The sequence below is a fragment of the Rhincodon typus genome, chromosome 39 (genome assembly GCF_021869965.1).
Source record: "Rhincodon typus isolate 14 chromosome 39, sRhiTyp1.1, whole genome shotgun sequence".
NCBI lineage: Eukaryota > Metazoa > Chordata > Chondrichthyes > Orectolobiformes > Rhincodontidae > Rhincodon > Rhincodon typus.
In genome coordinates, this window is record NC_063370.1 from 6,879,951 (window position 1) to 6,897,973 (window position 18,023).

General features: G+C 50.1%; 1 protein-coding gene across 1 annotated transcript in view; it reads left to right on the plus strand.

Moving 5' to 3' along the window:
* Window positions 1–18,023, plus strand: part of LOC109937855 (vasodilator-stimulated phosphoprotein-like) — a 76,574-nt gene that overhangs the window by 52,318 nt on the left and 6,233 nt on the right. The window contains exons 2-9 of the mRNA XM_048618213.1: window positions 2,252–2,423; window positions 3,508–3,688; window positions 6,657–6,720; window positions 8,241–8,347; window positions 9,607–9,833; window positions 11,679–11,812; window positions 12,659–12,707; window positions 13,312–13,357. Coding sequence (XP_048474170.1) covers window positions 2,252–2,423; window positions 3,508–3,688; window positions 6,657–6,720; window positions 8,241–8,347; window positions 9,607–9,833; window positions 11,679–11,812; window positions 12,659–12,707; window positions 13,312–13,357 — 980 coding nt within the window. The remainder of the gene's footprint in view (window positions 1–2,251; window positions 2,424–3,507; window positions 3,689–6,656; window positions 6,721–8,240; window positions 8,348–9,606; window positions 9,834–11,678; window positions 11,813–12,658; window positions 12,708–13,311; window positions 13,358–18,023) is intronic.

Sequence of the window (18,023 nt, forward strand, 5' to 3'; positions counted from 1 at the left end):
ACCTAAAGTTAAAACGGATGGTATAAGAGAACTTGGAGGAAATGGCAAAAGCCCCAATTTTATTTTTAAAATGATGTGGTTTTGTTTTATTTTGTTTAGTGGTCACTTCCTTTCTTTTGCCCTCATAGTCTTTCCAATTGTTGATTTTTAATTATGATTTTGTTTACTTCATTTCCTCCTTTATTGATCATTCTGAATTCCAGGTTCTCCCACGTTCAATGTCATTCTGCCACATTGACTCTGACTCTAACTATGAACTAAACTGAGCTAATCCCATTTGCCAGCATTTGGCCCATATCCCTCTCAACCCTTCATATTCATGTACCCATCTAGATGCCTTTTAAATGTTGTAATTGTACCAGCTTCCATCACTTCCTCTGGCAGCTCATTCCACACATGCACCACCCTCTGTGTGAAAAAGTTACCCCTTAGGTCCCTTTTAAATCTTTCCCCTCTCCCCTTAAACCTATATGCTCTAGTTTTGGACTCCACTATCCTGGGCTAAAGACCATGCCTGTTCACCTTATCTATGTCTCTCGTCATTTTATAAAACCTCTAAGGTGCAAGCCTCTCGTTTTCTCACTTTGTGGGCAATATACTTGATTGGTTTGAGACAGAGATCAGTAGATTTCCAGACAATAAAGGGGTCAGTGGATAGTGCGGGGGAATGGTGTTGGGGTAGAAGGTCAGCTGTTATCTTGAGTGGTGGAGCAGCCTCAAGGGGCTGAACAGCCTACTGCTGTGTTTCTGTATTTCCCACCTGGCTAACTACCCCAGCATTGCAATTCGCCAGCCAATAGGAGTGGGACATTTATCTGACTGCAGGAGATTTGCAGGTGGGAGGTAGCAATGGGGACCAGCTGCAATAGCAGCTCTTGGTGAGCCAATATGGAAATGATGGTCTGCTTCGAGTATCATTCACCTCCATGGCCCCGTGTCTAACTTTTAGTTTTTGAGTTATTTTCTAATGTTGTCCCTGTGAAGTGCCTTGAGATGAATTTATATAGCGCCCAAATGTATACGCATTCAGTAGTTGACATGTTCACAGCTTCCTCATTCCTGTCCTTCCTGAGTTGGCAGCTCCTGATTCTTTTGCAGACTATATCAGGGAAGAGAGAGAAAACAAAATATCAGGGGAGAACTCTCAAGCCCTTCAACGCTATTTCCAAAAATGGAAATATTTGACCTCCTCTGATGTGTTTTTTTTTTAATTGGAGATAAAGTTGCTGAAGTTAATTGCCTCCAATTTTAGTTTTGTCAGCCCGTGATGACTTCTCAGTCTCTGACTCACTGATAAACCATCCCTCTTCCTGCTCCCACTGTCAGCTTGAGGCCACAGCTGTCTGGGTAAAGATAGCACTGCCCACATCCCCAGATAGTGAGCTATTAGAGTCATACAGCACGGAAACAGACCCTTCGGTCCAACCAGTCTGTGCTGACCGTAATCCCAGTTTAAACTAGTCCCACCTCCCTGTGCTTGGTCCATATTGCTCCAAACCTTCCCTATTCATGTACTTATCCAAATGTCTTTTAAACATTGTAAATGTACCCTCATCCACCACTTCCTCAGGAAGTTCATTCCACTCACTGTGAAAAATCTGCCCCTCCATGTCCTTTTTTTAAAATCTCTCCTCTCTCCTTAAAAATATGCCCCCTAGTCTTGAGCTGCCCCACCCTAGAGAAAAGACACCTGCCATTCATCTTATCCACACCCCTCATGATTTTACAAACCTTTGTAAGGTCACCCCTCAACCTCCTATGCTCCAGTGGAAAAAAGGTCCCAGTCTGCTCAGCCCTTTCCCATACCTCGCAGCACAGTGGCTCAGTGGGTTAGCACTGCTGCCTCACAGCGCCAGGGACCCGCGTTCGATCCCACCCTCGGGCGACTGTCTGTGTGGAGTTTGCACATTCTCCCCTGTGTCTGCGTGGGTTTCCTCCCACAGTCCAAAGATGTACAGGTTAGGGTGGATTGGCCATGCTAAATTACCCCATAGTGTCCAGGGATGTGTAGATTAGGTGGGTTATAGGCGCATGAGTCTGGTGGGATGCTCTGAGGGTCAGTGTGGACTTGTTGGGCCGAAGGGCCTGTTTCCACACTGTAGGGATTCTATGACCTCAAACTCCCCTTACTCCCCATTCCTGGCAACATCCTGGTAAATCTTTTCTGAACCCTCTTCAGCTTTGAGAATGTATAACGTTCTACGGTTTCCCGAGCTGGGCTGGTAATGAACTCTTCTCCTCCCTTTTCCAGCGAGACGAGTATCTGTCAGGCTCGGGCTACGGTCATGCTCTACGACGATGCCAATAAGAAGTGGGTCCCAGCGGGTAATGGGCCGCAAGTCTTCAGTCGGGTCCACATCTACCACAACCCAAGCAACAACACCTTCCGCGTGGTGGGCCGCAAAATCCAACAGGACCAGCAGGTACCGAATGGCCTGACCGGTCAGTTATCAGTGGGCCTTAGAAATGGGTTAATGAAGCATCAGTGAATGTTCTAATCTATCAGGTTGAGCCGCAGTCAGTGCCAACTCTCTTGGGTTCTGGTGGGATTTGCCTTGCTTATTTTTTTTTTTGGACTCCCACTTGCAAATGTTTTGATGCTGGGGCCAATCGGCTGCAAGCAAATGGAATATGCATTGCGCCGTTTTTTTTTTTAATTAAACAAGTGTGAGGGACACTTCCTTCCTGGTACAGTTGCTACGACAATGCCTCAGCTATTTGCCTCCAGTATAAATTGTTGTTCCCTTTTCGAGATTTGGCATTCTTGCAGTTCTGTCCTGATGAGCTCAAGATGAGAAACTACGCAGCGTGCCTTTTCACTTCCGTTTTTCTTTTAAAAGATCTGGAAATATTTATTCACTCTCGAGACGTGGGTATGTTCAACAATAACCGGTCACCCCTTGTTGAACCCTCGGGCATGTGCTGTTCTGAGTGATTCTCTCGTTTTCCCCCCGCCACCCCATGTTGTGTGGGGTCACCATGCTAGCCCTGGGCTAGACAGACCACCCACACCTACCGTTCACACTGCTGCACTGGCAATCTGGAAGGAAGGAGTTCAAATCCCAACACAGCCCCAGAGAGAATTTAAATTCACGGAAGTGAATGTATCTGGGAGAAAATGGGAGTCTCATTAATAATCGTGTGAATGCTTTGTTGCAAAACTCGCTTTTTATGGGAGGAACTTTTTATTCTTTTTCCTGGGATGTAGGTGTCATTGACTGATGCCGGTATATTTCCCTAATTCCACCACCCCCACCCCAAACCTTGAACTGAGTAGTTCGCTCGGCCATTTCAGAGGGCAGTTTAAGAGTCCGCCAGATTTGCTGTGGGTCTGGAGTCACGTGTAGGCCCAGACTGAATAGAAATGTAGTTTACTGCCCCGGAAGTGGGTCATGATTTTGAGCCTTGCGGCCTGTGCGTGGGGACCTGTTTGTAGCGCGTATCCCTTCTAACTAACCCCCTCCCCAACCTCTCCATCAGCTAATCTGCTTCTTTGCTGGCTCCTAGGTTGTGATAAACTGCCCCATCGCCAAAGGCCTGAAGTATAACCAGGCAACTCCCAGCTTCCATCAGTGGAGAGACATGCGTCAGGTCTGGGGCCTGAACTTCGGGAGCAAGGAGGACGCCACACTCTTCGCCAACGGGATGCATCATGCCCTGGAGGTACTTGATGGCACAGCGAGTGTGGGTAGGTGTAACTGTACTTCACTGGTGGAGGGGGTCAGAGGCATTTGCAAGGAGGGTATGCTGTGATGGAGGTGAGGAGACAGAATATCAGGAGGCTACGAGGGAGGGCAAGTGGATTGTTTGTTTGTCTTTGTTTCAAAGAGAATGGAGCACAAGATAGAAATGAGGAGCCTGTGGAAATCTCTGCCAGAGAGAGCAGTTGAGGCCAAAACATTGAATGTTTTGTATAGTTCTTGGGGCTGAAGGGATCAAAGGGCAAGGGGGAGAAAGCAGGAACTGAGTTGGATGGTCAGCCATGATCATATTGAATGGAGGAGTAGGCTCGAAGGGCCGAATGGTCTACTACTATTTTCTATGCGTTCTACAAAAGTAGGAGGTTTTGGAAAAACTATACAAGACCTGAGTCAGACCATGGCTGGAATATTGGGCCCCTTATCTAAGGGAAGATAGACTAACATTGGCCTCAGTCCACAGAAGGTTCACTCAGTTGATCCCAGGTATGGAGGGACTCTCTTATGAGGAAGGGTTGAGTAGGTTGGGCCTGTACTCATTGGAGTTGGGAAGAGTGAGAGGTGACCTTATTGAAACAGACAAGATTCTTAGGGAGCTTGGCAGGGTAGATGTGGAGAGATTGTTTCTCCCTTGTGGGAGAGTCTTGAACCAGAGGGGCATCATCTCAGGATAAAAATCATAGAAACACAAACTAGGAGCAGGAGATAACACAGTGTGGAGCTGGAGGGCCGGGACCCTTCTTCAGAAACCTCCTGGGAGCTGCTTGTTTCAGATTTCTGAAGAAGGGGTCCTGAGCCGAAACGTCAGCTTTCCTGCTCCTCTGATGCTGCCTGGCCTGCTGTGTTCATCCAGCTCCACACTGTGTTATCTCTGACTTCAGCATCGGCAGTTCTTGCTATCACTAACTAGGAGTGGGAGTAGGCCACTCAGCCCCTCGAGCTTGCTTTGCCATTCGATATGACCACGGCTGATCATCCAACTCTGTGCCCTGTTCCCGCTTTCTCCCCTGAACACTTTTTGATCCCTTTAGCCCCAAGAATTATATCTCACAACTTTGCCCATTTTAAAATAGAGATGAGGAGGAATTTCTTCTCTGAGGTGAGTGAATCTGGGGAATTCTTTACTGCAGAGGGCTGTCAAGGCTGAGAGAGATTTTTAATCAGGGAGGGGAATCGAGGGTCATGGGGGTGAAAAGGCAGGAAAGTGGAGTTGTGGATTATCAGATCAGCCGTGATTCCATTGAGTAGCAGAGCAGTCTCCTGCTCCTACTTCTGAAGGAGCCCCAAGCCCTTGGGAAGTTGAAGTGATCTGGTGATTGAACATTGTGTTGGGAGGGATCACCGTGCAATGGGATCGGTTGTGGGGTGTGGGGGGAGGCAAAAGAGATCAGGACCCAGACTGATAAATCACTGGGAAAACTGTCATCTCCAAAAAATAAATAAATAAATAAATTCCCCTTTTGGCATTCTGGAGCAGGAAGTCTTTTTGAGGAAGGTGACAGCCATTTTTTATTTTAAATACACATCGAGAACCCACAAAGTGGATTTCCCTTTAAAAGAAAGGACCTCTTTGGCCACAGAAAGCAGGCGGGGAGAGAGCGAATGTTATAAAACAAATCTGAAACAGAAAGTGCCAGAGAAACTCGGTGGGTCTGGCGCATCCTGGGGGGAGAGAAACTGAGATAACGTTTGACTGTTGTTCTGAACTGATGGTAGTCGGGAGAAAGGGACGTGATGTACAGAACAGCACAGAAACAGACCCTTTGGCCCAACCAGTCCATGTCGACCATAATCCCAAACTAAACTACTTCCATTTGCCCGCACTTGGCCCATACCCCTCCAAACCATTCCTATTTGTGTTTAAAAGACATTTGGATAAGTACGTTGTAACTGTACCCGCATCCACCACTTCCTCTGGAAGTTCATTACACACACGAACCACTGTGTGCTTAAAAAAAAAGTTACCCCTCAGTTCCCTTTTTAAATCTTTCTCCTCTCACCTTAAAAATACACTACCTAGTTTTGAACTCCCCCACACTAGGGAAAAGATCTTTATTATTGACCTTGCAGAATACGAGGTGAAGAGAGGCTTGTGGGGGACAGCGTGAGTGGATTAGGTGAACCCTGCCCCATACCCCTCACTTAACTTTTAATTTAATTTGATTAGTTATTGTCACATAGAATCATACAGCACAGAAACAGGCCCTTCGGTCCAACCAGTCCGTGCCGACCATAATTCCAAACTAAACTAGTCCCACCTGCCTGCTCCTGGCCCATATCCCTCCAAACCTTTCCTATTCATGTACTTATCCAAATGTATTTGAAATGTTGTAACTGTACCCACATCCACCACTTCCTCTGGAAGTTCATTCCACACATTACACTCTTTGGGGGAGGGGGGTGGGGGACAAATGCTCCTCATGTCTTTTTTAAATCTTTCCCCTCTCACCTTAAAAATATGCCCCGTACTCTTGAATCCTCCATCCTGGGGGAAAACACCTTTGCTATTCACCTTATCTATGCCCCTCATGATCTATAAGGTCACCCCTCAATCTCCTATGCTCCAGTGGAAAAATGTCCCAGCCTCTTTGTATAAGTCAAACCCTCCATTCCCAGCAATATCCTGGAAAATATTTTCCAAAACCCCTCCAGTTTAATAATATCCTTCCTTATAACATGGTGACCAGAACTGGACACAGCACTCCAGAAGAGGCCTCACCAACGTCCATTTTTGTTTTCCAGACACTCCTTAAAATCTCCCACTTTGACCGAGCTATTGATCGCTCACTACTGACTTCCAAGAGAGAGACTGCCTCAGGGTCGACTTTTCTACGCAGTGGAACGGCCTCTGGGAATTCACTGCACTGGTGGCACTATATAAATGCAGGTTGTTGATCTCCTTCTGGAGGACCTGGGAAGTGAGCCCATTAAAACCCCCGTTTCTTCTCTCCTGCACAGGACCTGGTGCCCCACGGTTGGTGAATAATGGACCAAGTGCGGAGGAGTTGGAACAGCAGAGGAGGTGAGTCTGGTTCAGAGCTGATTTCTGAGAACTACCAAGGTGCGGCCTACTGGCAAATACAAGGCCTGGGCTTTGGGGTGGGGGTGTGTGGCCTACTGGGAAAGGCCTAGGCTTTGGTGTGGGGGTGATTATGGGTGGCCTGCTGGAAAATACCTGGGCTTTGAGGGAGGGGGGATTGTGGCCTACAATGCTTTGGTGGGGTGGGGTGTGTGGCCTACTGGGGAAGACCTGGGCTTCGGGGGTTGGTGTGCAGCCTACTGGGAAAGGCCTAGGCTTTGGAGTGGGGGCAGTTGTGGGTGGCCTGCCAGGAAAGGCCCTTCCTGTGCTGTGCCACACTGAATGAATGGTGTTGAACAGCCTGAGACGAGATGGCAATGCTGTGAGGTCTCCTTTTCTCTTGCAGGCTGCCCACAGCTGGCACTCTGTTTATTATTTTTCTTGAAAAAATTCCGGGATTAATCTAGATTTCAGACCCTGTGATCTAATCCTCTGGAGAGTACGCTGTTAGCGCTGAATGGCTGCTCGGCGTCTAATCCTGTTAGACCGTGGCCTGTGACTCCAGAGTCACGATCATCCGAATATCCTGGTGCTACCGAAAGCAAAGTTTGTAGCAGCGAGGTGTGTGGAAACACTTCTGCCTCAGGGACTGAATCTTAAACAAAATAATGATGCATGGCTTTGTGATTGCTGCCCTGGAGGGGGAGAAAGGGTTGACAGAATTTGCTGCGAATAGCAAGTTATGTTCACTTTGTGCCCCTTCCTTTCTGCTCATCTGTTTCCCCCACTCTCTCCTTGTTGCACTGTGCTCCGTCCCTAGTTGTCCTTTGAGAAGGAACTGGGGAACTGCTTCCTTGAACCATTGCACTGCATGTGCCATAGGTTGACCCACAATGCCCTTTGGGAGGGGATCCCAGGATTTTGAAAGGAATCGTTTACCAGGTGCCCTGCAGCAACTCCCCAAAGATCCTCAGGCAGCACCTTCCAAACCCACGACCACTTCCATCCAGAAGGACAAGGGCAGCAGATACGTGGGACCCCATCCCCTGCAAGTTCCCCTTGGAACCCCTCACCATCCTGACTTGGAAATATATCGCTGTTCCTTCACTGTTGCTGGATCAAAATCCTGGGAATTCCCTCCCTAAGGGCATTGCGGGTCAACCCACAGCAGGAGGACTGCAGCGGTTCCACCACCTTCTCAAGGGGCAATTAGGGACAGGGCAACAACTGCTGGCCCAGATCCCATGAACGAATTTTAAAAATACAAGTTTGACTTCCGGCTTCTGATTAAAGTCGTAAGTGGGAATTTACACCGTGTCTGGCTACAGCATCCCTCCATCTGACTGCATTTAGAATCACAGAATCCCTATAGAGAGCCAACATTGTGGTGTAGTACAGAAGAATTACCTCAACAGGGGGTAAAAGGGTGGAGATTTGCCATCGGATCATCTAGACTGACGTTGGTACGGGCAGCGTTTTGTCGGCGTTTCCCACATCTCTGTGTCTTTGTCCATAACCTACAGGCAGCAGCTGGAACAGCAAAGGCTGGAACAGCAGAGATTGGAGCAGCAGAGATTGGAACAACAGAGGCTGGAGCAGGAACGTGAGCAGCTGGAAAGACGCAGTGCAGGTACAATGCAGCCAGGAGGCACTGTTGCCTCACCGCAGGGTTCAAATCGCCCCAGGGGTTGGTGTGTGTGGTGGGGGCTTGTGTGGGGCTCTTCCCCCACGCGGCTCGTTCCCTCCAGAATCCACAGCCCGATGCTGGGGATACAGGGAGAGTGTGAGACGTGACACCTGGGTAGCTGATCAGCCGCCATCATGTTGACCAATGGAGCAGAGCCAATGGGCCCAATGGCCTGATCCTCCTCTTTGTTTCTGGTCCACAGCTCCCAGGGGCAGACGTGAAGTGCCCCCTCAGGAAAAGGAGGGGGGTGCCGGTGAGGGTAGAGTCAGCCACTCGAGGCCGGGGACAGCAATTGGTTGAATGCACCAGGCCCCTCCAGGGCACTGAGTCTCAGAGAAACACTTAAAGCTCCTGACCTCAGCTGAGCTCCCACTCGGGAGGTGGGAGGTGGGGGGTGGGTGGTGCTCACGTTGGCCGGTTGTGTCTCTCTCCCATCGTCTGTGTCAGTTCCGGAGATCGATTTAAATCCTAAATCCCCGAGAGTGGATCTAATTCCCTGGTTCCTGCCAGACATCCAGCCTCGGACTGAAATGACTCGGGTTGGGGGGGAGCCTGAGCAACTTGCATTTACATAGTGCCTTTTGGGTGCAGAGCTTCTCAAGTGTTCACTGACCATGACCCCGTTTCAAGGCTTGCAACATTGTGATGACCAACCCCCCGCCACCCCCCAGAGTATTGACAGTGTACACCCCCGCCCCCGCCCCCTCCCCCCGACTTCCTCGGCACCACGAGACTGTATTAGGGAGCCAGCTCATCTACATTGTTGCTGCCTCGTTATTCACACCCCTCCCCACACCGTCTCTCACCCTCCTGCTTCCTCCCCCCACCTCCACATAAGCCAACCAGTTCCTGAGGCTAAGCTTTTGAATCTTGCACGTTAACCCCCATTAACACAATACAGCGTGGGGCTCTGACTGTGAGGGCGGAGGGAGAGGGAGAGAGGGGGGAAGGCAGTAGGAGAGGGAGCTTGGGTTTGACCCTCCATGCGTGAGTGCTGTGTTCCTGGTGAGATGTAGGAGCCTCGCAGGCACAGTAGTTGCCCGAGCGCAGTGTGCGCCCCCTGCTGTCGGCTCCACCGCGAGCGCAGCCTCTTTGGGCCGGGAAGGAGCGACCATCAGCTCAATGGGCCGAACAGCGCCCCCTCCTGCTGCGCTGAGGTGTCGGCGGACGTCGTAATTAACGGCTGCTTTTCATTTTCCTAGCGCCTGGCCCTCCAGCTCCGCCAGGGGGGCCCCCAGGACCACCTGCCCCGCCTGGACCCCCACCTCCCCCAGGACCGCCCCCGCCTCCCGGACCCCCACCTCCACAGTCGGGGAGCGGGCCCCCCCCTCCTCCACCGCTGCCGCCCTCGTCTGGCCAGTTGGGGGGTGGTCCCGGAGGGGGTCTCTCGGAGGCCTTGCAGGCTGCCAAACTGAAGAAAGTAGCACGGGTGAGTGACGGGGGCAAGATTTGGGTGGGGTGGAGAGGGTAAGAGGGAGGTGGGAGAGGTGAGGTGGGTGTTGTGGGGGTGGAGACAGAGAGAGGGATGGGTGTGAGGGGGTGGGGAGACGGGAGAGGGGGGAGGGATGAAGTGGGGGTTGTGAGGGTGGAGAGGGAAAGAAGGTGGGGTGGGGGAGGGGAGAGAGGAGGTGTGGGGTAGAGGGAGAGGGGAGAGTGAGATGTGGGGAGAGTAGTGAGGGGGAGGGGGAGGCGGTAGTGAGGGTGGTGTGCACCCGGTGGGGAGGGGTGTAATGTGGTATTTTCTCCTGTTAAATAAACACCGTTCTAGATGGTGACTGGTTCAGTTCAGACTCTATTCACTGGAGTTTGAGGTGATGTGGCGGGAAGGGGGTTGGAGGGGTGAAATTTTGTGGGAACCTACAGAATTCTAATGGAACTAGACAGGCATGATAGGCTGAAGGGCCTGTTCTGTAGTATATGAATCTGTGAGGATTACTCAGTGCAAATGGGGGGAATCAACAGCTTTGACACAGCAAGATCCCAGGACTGACATGAAGAGAGACTGGATCGGTTAGGACCATATTCGCTGGAGTTTAGAAGAAGTTGGGGGTGGCAGGAATCTCAAAGAAACCATAACATTTGAAATGGAGTAGTTGAAGGCGAGAGGGGAAAGATTTAAAAGGGGCCTAAGGGGCAACTTTTTCATGCAGAGGGTGGTATGGAACGAGCTGCCAGAGGAAGTGGAGGAGGCTGGTACAATGACAACACTTAAAAGGCATTTGGTAGGAAGGGTTTAGAGGGATATGGGCCAAATCCTGGCAAATGGGTCCAGATTAATTTCGGATATCTGGTTGGCACAGATGAGTTGGACCAAAGGGTCTGTTTCCATGCTGTATATCTGTCTGACAGGATAAATGCAGGAAGATTTTCCCGATAACTGGGGAGTCCAGAACCAGGGGGGTCACAGTCTAAGGATACAAGAGGAGATGAGGAGAAATGTCTTCACCCAGAGAGTGGGCAGTGGTGGGGGGGGTGCTGTGGAATTCTCTGCTAGAAAGCAGCCAAAACATTTAATGTTTGCAAGGAGTTAGATGTAGTTCTTAGTGATAGAGAGATCAAAGGGTATGAGGAGAAAGTGGGGACTGGAACTCCCTGTGGACACTGCTTCCAGGTTAAGGGTCACTATATCAACTGGATCAGCAGTTCCTCTTACCCAAGTAATCAATAATCAGTTTGAATCAATTGTAATGGAATTATTTTGAGAAATATTGAGAAAAAATATTGGTGCCCTGGACATTTTAAGGAAGTGAGAGAAATTCCTTATTGTAATTTTTTTGGGCAAAGATTGAATATAAACACTTGACAACAATGAGCCATGATCATATAGAATGGGGGAGCAGTTACGAAGGGCTGAATGGCCTACTCCTGCTCCTATTTTCTGTTTCGTTCATGAGCTTCCGATGTCTTCAAGTGCTTTATCACTTTTCCAAAACAAAAGATACAGGCGCCATTGAAGCATAAGCGCACAGCAAGATCCCACAAACAGTGATAAGGCCACGACCAACCCCCAAAAAACCTGGAGCTGCCAGCCGTGGCGAGGTTTTGGGGTGCGAAGAACGGGCATCGTCCCTGCCCTGGGACCTGCGGTGAGCGGAGTAGCTGTTTCTGGGATCTTGCTGTGCGTGTTCTGTCAGGGGTGGCCGTCCTCCACGTATGAGCCCGGGGGTCTCCGGACAGCGGGGAAGGGGGCACCTTGTCTCTCTGCGATGTTTCCCCATTCTGCAAATCCTAACGTCTGCGCTGCCTGTCTCCCTCACCCCCCAACCCCTCGCAGGCTGAGGAAAGCACCCGCTCGAGCGGCAGTTCTAGCCCCAGGAGCGACAGCAACAAAAACAGTGGAGGGGGAGGAGGAGGAGGCGGAGGAGGAGGAGGGCTCATGGAGGAGATGAGCGCCATGTTGGCACGAAGGTGAGGGCTCAGGGCTAATCGACAGGGTGGGGCTTTATGATTTCCCGTCGGGAATTCTGCTCATCTGGGGAAGTTTTCGTTTTTTTTTATGTCGGGGGACGCGTGCGTGTGTTAATTATTGCCTGTCCCTGATTTAGATGGGAGGCAGTGGCCTTGCGGTTTTGTCACTAGACAAATCCTGGTAATGTCCTGGGGACCTGGGCTCGAATCCAGTAAATATCTGGAATTAAGAGTCTAGTGATGACCGTGAATCCATTGTCAATTGTTGGGAAAATCCCATCTGGTTCACTAATGCCCTTTTAGGGAAGGAAGCTGCCATCCCTTACCTGGTCTGGCCTACATGTGACTCCAGACCCACCGTAATGTGGTTGACTCCAAACTGCCCTCTGGGCAATTAGGAATGGGCAATAAATGCTGCCCTGGCCAACGACGCCTTCACATCCTCCTCTTCAAAAAGAAAATCTGCCATGGTGGGATTCGAACTTGGGTCCCCAGAACATTTACCGGAGTCTCCGGCCCCGGCGGTAATACCACTAGTCCGTCACCTCTTTCTTACCCCCGTGCCCACAGTGGATGGATTGCGAACGTGCCTGTGATGCGCGGTAGGGAGTGGGTGACCCAGCCGGGAGCTGCTGATCACGTGGCACTGTGAAGGGCCCAGTCGGCAACTAACATCCACTTTCCGAACTCCACATTGAATCCGTGACCAGGAGAGTGGACGTGCCCATGTGTCGTGTTGGGGTCGGAGGGGAGGGGGATCTGGTATAGAGAAGGTTGGGTAGGGGGTGGGAGTGTATGTCTGTCTCCATATTAATTGCCATCCCCGCTCCCCCACTCTTGCTTCAGACGGAAAGTGTCCGAGAAGCCACCAGCAAAGAAAGATGATGAGCCAAACGTAAGTGACCGCGTCTGGCCGGGGTGGGGGTGGGGGCGTTGGAACTGGTGACCCTGGTGGTGTAGGACGCAAGTGCGACCAGGAGGGAACAGGGCCGGGGAGCCAGGACGAGGGATTTAAGATGCTCGTTTTGCTTGACCAGGGGTTTTGGGATTGCTGAGGGGGGGGGGGGGGGGGGGGGGAGAGTGGTGGTGCCATGGAGCTAGTTTAAGGCCTCGTTAGCGGGAGGGTTGGGATGACCTGGGGATTGGTAAGGGATGAATGAATGAATGGGGTGGCCATTGGGAGAGTGAAAACTGGGGGGATCCAAGGGCCTGAAGGAAGGTAATTGGCATCGGAGGAGTAGAATGATGAGTGTGTGTATGCATCTCGTGTGCGCGCGCGCACGCCTCTGCCTGCCTGCCGGCCTGCTGCGCGCGCGCGCGCGCCTCTGCCTGCCGGCGTTTTGGGAAATGTTTGCAAGCTGCTGGCCTCAAACCCGGGGCTGAGGGAGGAGTGAGGGGGTTTATTGGGGTGGCGGGGAGTGGAGGTGTGGGTGTAATGCGTGCCATGTATTGAATATCCTTTTGGTTTAACCCTGTTGTTTAATTTCTTTCCTCTCCAGGAAGACACCAACACAGGGACCAAAGTGACAAATGTGCACAGTAGTGGTATGCATCATATCTGAGCTTTCGGGCAAGTTGCGCTGTTGTTGCCTCCCTAGCAATTCCCCTTTGTCGGGGCTGGATCTTATTTTTACTCCAGGGCCCACAGCGAAGGTTGACTGGATTGTTAACAACAGCAGGAATCCCTGGCAAAACTCCGGAGGTCTGCGGAGAGAAAGCAGAGTCAATGTTTCAGGTCCGGTGACCGTTCAGAAACGTTAACTCTGTTTCTCTCTCCACAGATGCTGAGTTTTTCTGAGCAATTTCTGCTTTTGTTTCTGATTTTCAGCACCCACTAACCATAACCATAGGTACCCCTACAGTGCGGAAAGAGGCCATTCGGTCCATCGGGTCTACACTGACCCTTCAATCTCTGTTAACTGTTTTCTGGCGATGAGGAGTTTGTCCCTTTTGAGGTGGAGGCTGAGTAAACTTCGCCAATACACGCCAGAGTGTAAAAGAATGAAGAACTACAAAGGAGGAAGATTCTGACTAGGTCGGCACACAGAGGCTGTTTCTAGCAAATGGGGAATCTAGAAAATCGGGCACGGGAGGAGGTGATGGTGGTGGTGGGGTTGTGGGGGAGGTGCAGAGTCGCCAGATAAGGGGCTGATCATTTCGGACTGAGCTGAGGGGAAATGTTTTCACTCAGAAGGTCGTACAGCACAAAAATAGACCCTTTAGCTCAACTCGTCCAATGCCGACCACATATCCTAAATTAATCTGGTCCCATTTGCCAGCATTTGGCCCATATCCATCTGAACCCTTCCTATTCACATCCCCACCCAGATACCTTTTAAATGTTGTAATAGTACCTCCTACACTTCCTCTGGCAGCTCATTCCATACACGCACCACCCTCTCTGTGGAAAATGTTGCCCCTTAAGTCCCTTTCCCCCCTCACCTTAAACCTATGCCCCTCTAGTTTTAGACTCCCCTACCCTGGGACAAAGACCTTGCCTGTTCACCCTATCCATGCCCCTCATGATTTTATAAACCTCTATAAGGTCACCCCTCGGCCTCTGACGCTCCAGGGAAAATAGCCCCAGCCTATTCGGCCTTTCCCTCCAGCTCAAACCCTCCAACATCCTTGTAAATCTTTTTTGAGCCCTTTCAAGTTTCACAACATCTTTCCTAAAGCAGGGAGAGCAGAACCATTAAACTGAGGTGCATTGCTGCCCAGCGACAATTTGGGTTGGTTGGCCCATTTGGCTGGACAACCAATTTGTGACGTTGATTGGGTTCAATCCCTGCACCTCCTAAGGTTACAGTGAAGGTTTGGACCCCTCGCTCAGCTGGAGGTGACCCTCGGGCCAGGCCCACAACCAGTCTCTTTCCCCCCCCCCCCCATTCCAATGAGAGACAGCAGCACATCGGAGAACGAGGCAATCTTCACCTCTTCCCTTTACAGTTTGAGGGATCTCGCTGTGCACAAAGTGTGACTGCTGCGTTTCCCAGTCGGCGATGATGCGCTGGGTATCTGAAACGCAGAGGGGATACAAGGTGGCTACGGAAACTCGGGAGAAAAGCAGGGTTAATATTTCGCATCCGGTGAGATTTGTCCACGGAAACGTAAGGAACGAGGGAAGTGGGTGGATGGGAATAAGAGGCGCAGAGCAACCTAATCCTGGGAGAATCATCCAACCCTGAATAGAATCCCTACAAGTGTGGAAACAGGCCATTTGGCCCATCGAGTTCACTCCAACCATCTGAAGAGCATCCCACCCAGACCCACCTCCTATCCTATCCCCTGTAACCCTGCATTTCCCATGGCTAACCCACCCAGCCTGGACACAATGGAGCAATTTCCCACAGCCGGTCCACCCTAACCTGCACGTCTTTGGATTGTGGGAGGAAACCGGAGCACCCAGAGGCTGGAATCGAACCCGGGTCCCTGACGCTATGAAGGCAGCAGTGCTAACCACTGAGCCACCCTGCTGCAGGCACTCAAGACCTGGGATCAGTGCCTTCTCAGGTGCCGAGGGATGTGCCGATAAGTTTTATAAAGCGTAGTCAAGTTCAGAGGATCAGCTGTAATCGTACCGAACAGCAGAGCAGGTCTGAGGGGCTGAATGGCCGCCTGCTCTGTTTCTCATGTCGGAAGTAGTTCCAGAGAAACCTTATTTCAGCTGCTCTTGGGCACCCCCAAGTGCTGATTAGGGGAACAGCAAAGACCAGAGTTCCCTGACTTGGCTCCTCTAACTCATCTACAATGTAGACAATCTGGCAGTAAATTTTCCAGAAGTTTTCTACTTTTGTTTTTGATGGACAGTGCTATGTCTGTGTTGCCAATTCCTGGCATTTTGATCTCTGCTTGCAGCAGCCCCTATCTCTATTTTCCATCCTGCCTACCATCTGCATCGCTTTCCCACCAAAAATATGGCCTCAGTTAGTGTTGTAGAACAGAGACCTAGGGGTTCACGTACATAATTCTTTGAAATTTGTGTCACATGTAGAAAGGGTCGTTAAGAAGGTGTTTAGCACGCTTGTCTTCATTGCACAGACCTCCGAGTGTAGGAGTTGGGACATCATGTTGAGGTTGTACAGGATGTTGGTGAGGCCTCTTCTGGAGCCCTGTGTCCACTTCTGGTTGATCTGTTATAGGAAGGATATTATCAAAGCTGGAGAGGGTTCAGAAGAGATTTACTGGGATGTTGCTGGGAATGGAGGGTTTGATAGGGAGAGGCTAGATAGTCTGGAACTTTTCTCAGTGGGGTGTCGGAGATTGAAGAGTGACCTTATAAAGATTTATAAAATCATGAGGGGTGTAGATAAGGTGAATAGCAAGGGTCTTTTCCCTAGAGTGGGGGATTTCAAGACTAGGGGGTATATTTTGTTTTAAGGTGAGAGGAGAAAGATTTAAAAAGGACATGAGGGGCAATTTTTTTTTAAACACGGAAGGTGGTTCACATGTGGAATGAACTGCCTGAGGAAGTGGTGGATGTGGGTACAGTTACAACGTTTAAAATACATTTAGATAAGTACATGAATAGGGAAGGTTTGGAGGGATACGGGAAAGGTTTGGGTCAAGCAGGTGAGACTCGTTTTGTTTGGGATTATGGTCAGCATGGACTGGTTGGACTGAAGGGTCTGTTTCTATGCCGTATGGCTGTTTGAGTCCATGACTAATTTAAAATGATGGAACCAAATCAGGGGATAAACAAAAAACGGGTCTTTTCTTCACTGTCCCACCTCTCCTGGGTGTTGCTCTTAGCAGATGAGTCATGGCATTCGATGGGCTGAATGGCCTTTTTCTGTGTTTGTATTTACAGTCAGCTCCATCAATCCTGACCCAGTCCTGTGGGTGCTGGTAGCCCAGTGAGCGAGGTGGGCTGAGTGTAAATGGAAACACGAGAGGTCCATTCGAGTGGAATATATTTGGTGAACTGCTCCCCGCTCTCGCCCACCCGCCCGCTCTCGCCTGCCCTCTCTTGCCGTTGCATCCCATTCCAGGAAAACCACACATCGATGAGTGCATGGTTGATTAAGGATTGGAAGCATAAGGTCAGAGAAGGTTTACCAGACTAATCACTGGAATGAGCAGATTGCCTTATGAGGAAAGGCTGGGCCTGTATCCTCTGGAGTTTAGAAGAGTCGGAGGTGACTGAATTGAGCAGCGGAGGCAATGGCCTAGTGGTATTATTGCTGGGCTTTTAATCCAGAGACCCAGATAAAGTTCTGGGGACCCGGGTTCGAATGCTGGATTTTGAATATAAACTAAGGGTCTAATGACCGTGAATCCATTGTCAATTGTCGGAAAAACCCATCTGGTTCGCTAATGTCCTTTAGGGAAGGAAACTGCCATCCTTACCTGGTCTGGCCTACATGTGACTCCAGACCCACAGCAATATGGTTGACTCTTAACTGCCCTCTGGGGCAATTAGGGATGGGGAATAAATGCTGGCCTGGCCAGTGACACCTTTTGTCCTGTTAGAGTTTTGAAAAAATTGAAATATAGAGTCCTACAGCATGGAAACAGACCCATCAGTCCAATCCATGCATGCCGACCAGATATCCTGGATTAATCCAGTCCCATTTGCCAGCATTTGGCCCATATCCCTCCTAAGCCCTTCCTATTCACATACCCATCCAGATGCCTTTTAAATGATGTAATTGTACCAGCCACCACCACTTCCTCTGGCAGCTCATTCCACACACGCACCACCCTCTGTGTAAAATAGTTATATCTACAATCCTGCGAGGGACCTGACTGGGTAGATCTGGAAAGGATGGTTCCTCTTGTGGGAGAATCTAGAACGAGGGGTCACTGTTTTAAAAATAAGAGGGTGTCCATTTAAAACAGAGATGGGGAAACGTTTTTCCGAGGAATTGGGAGTCTTTGGAATTCCCTTCCTCAAAATGCATTGGATGCAGAAGCTTTAAATATTTTTAAGGTAGAGGGAGATCGATTCATGATGACCCAAGGGGGGTGAACGATGATCGGGGGATATACAGGAATGTAGAGTTGAGGTTAAAATCAGATCAGCCACAATCTTATTGAATGGGAGAGCAGGCTGGATGGGCCGAGTGGCCTACTCTTGTTCCTTGTTTGTATCAGAATGGGCCAATTAACACACTTTTTGTCTGCAGTATAAATCGTTGTGATTGCTTTAAATTTGGCATTTGTCTGTCTCTGTCTCTGTCTCTGTCTCTGTCTCTGTCTCTGTCTCTGT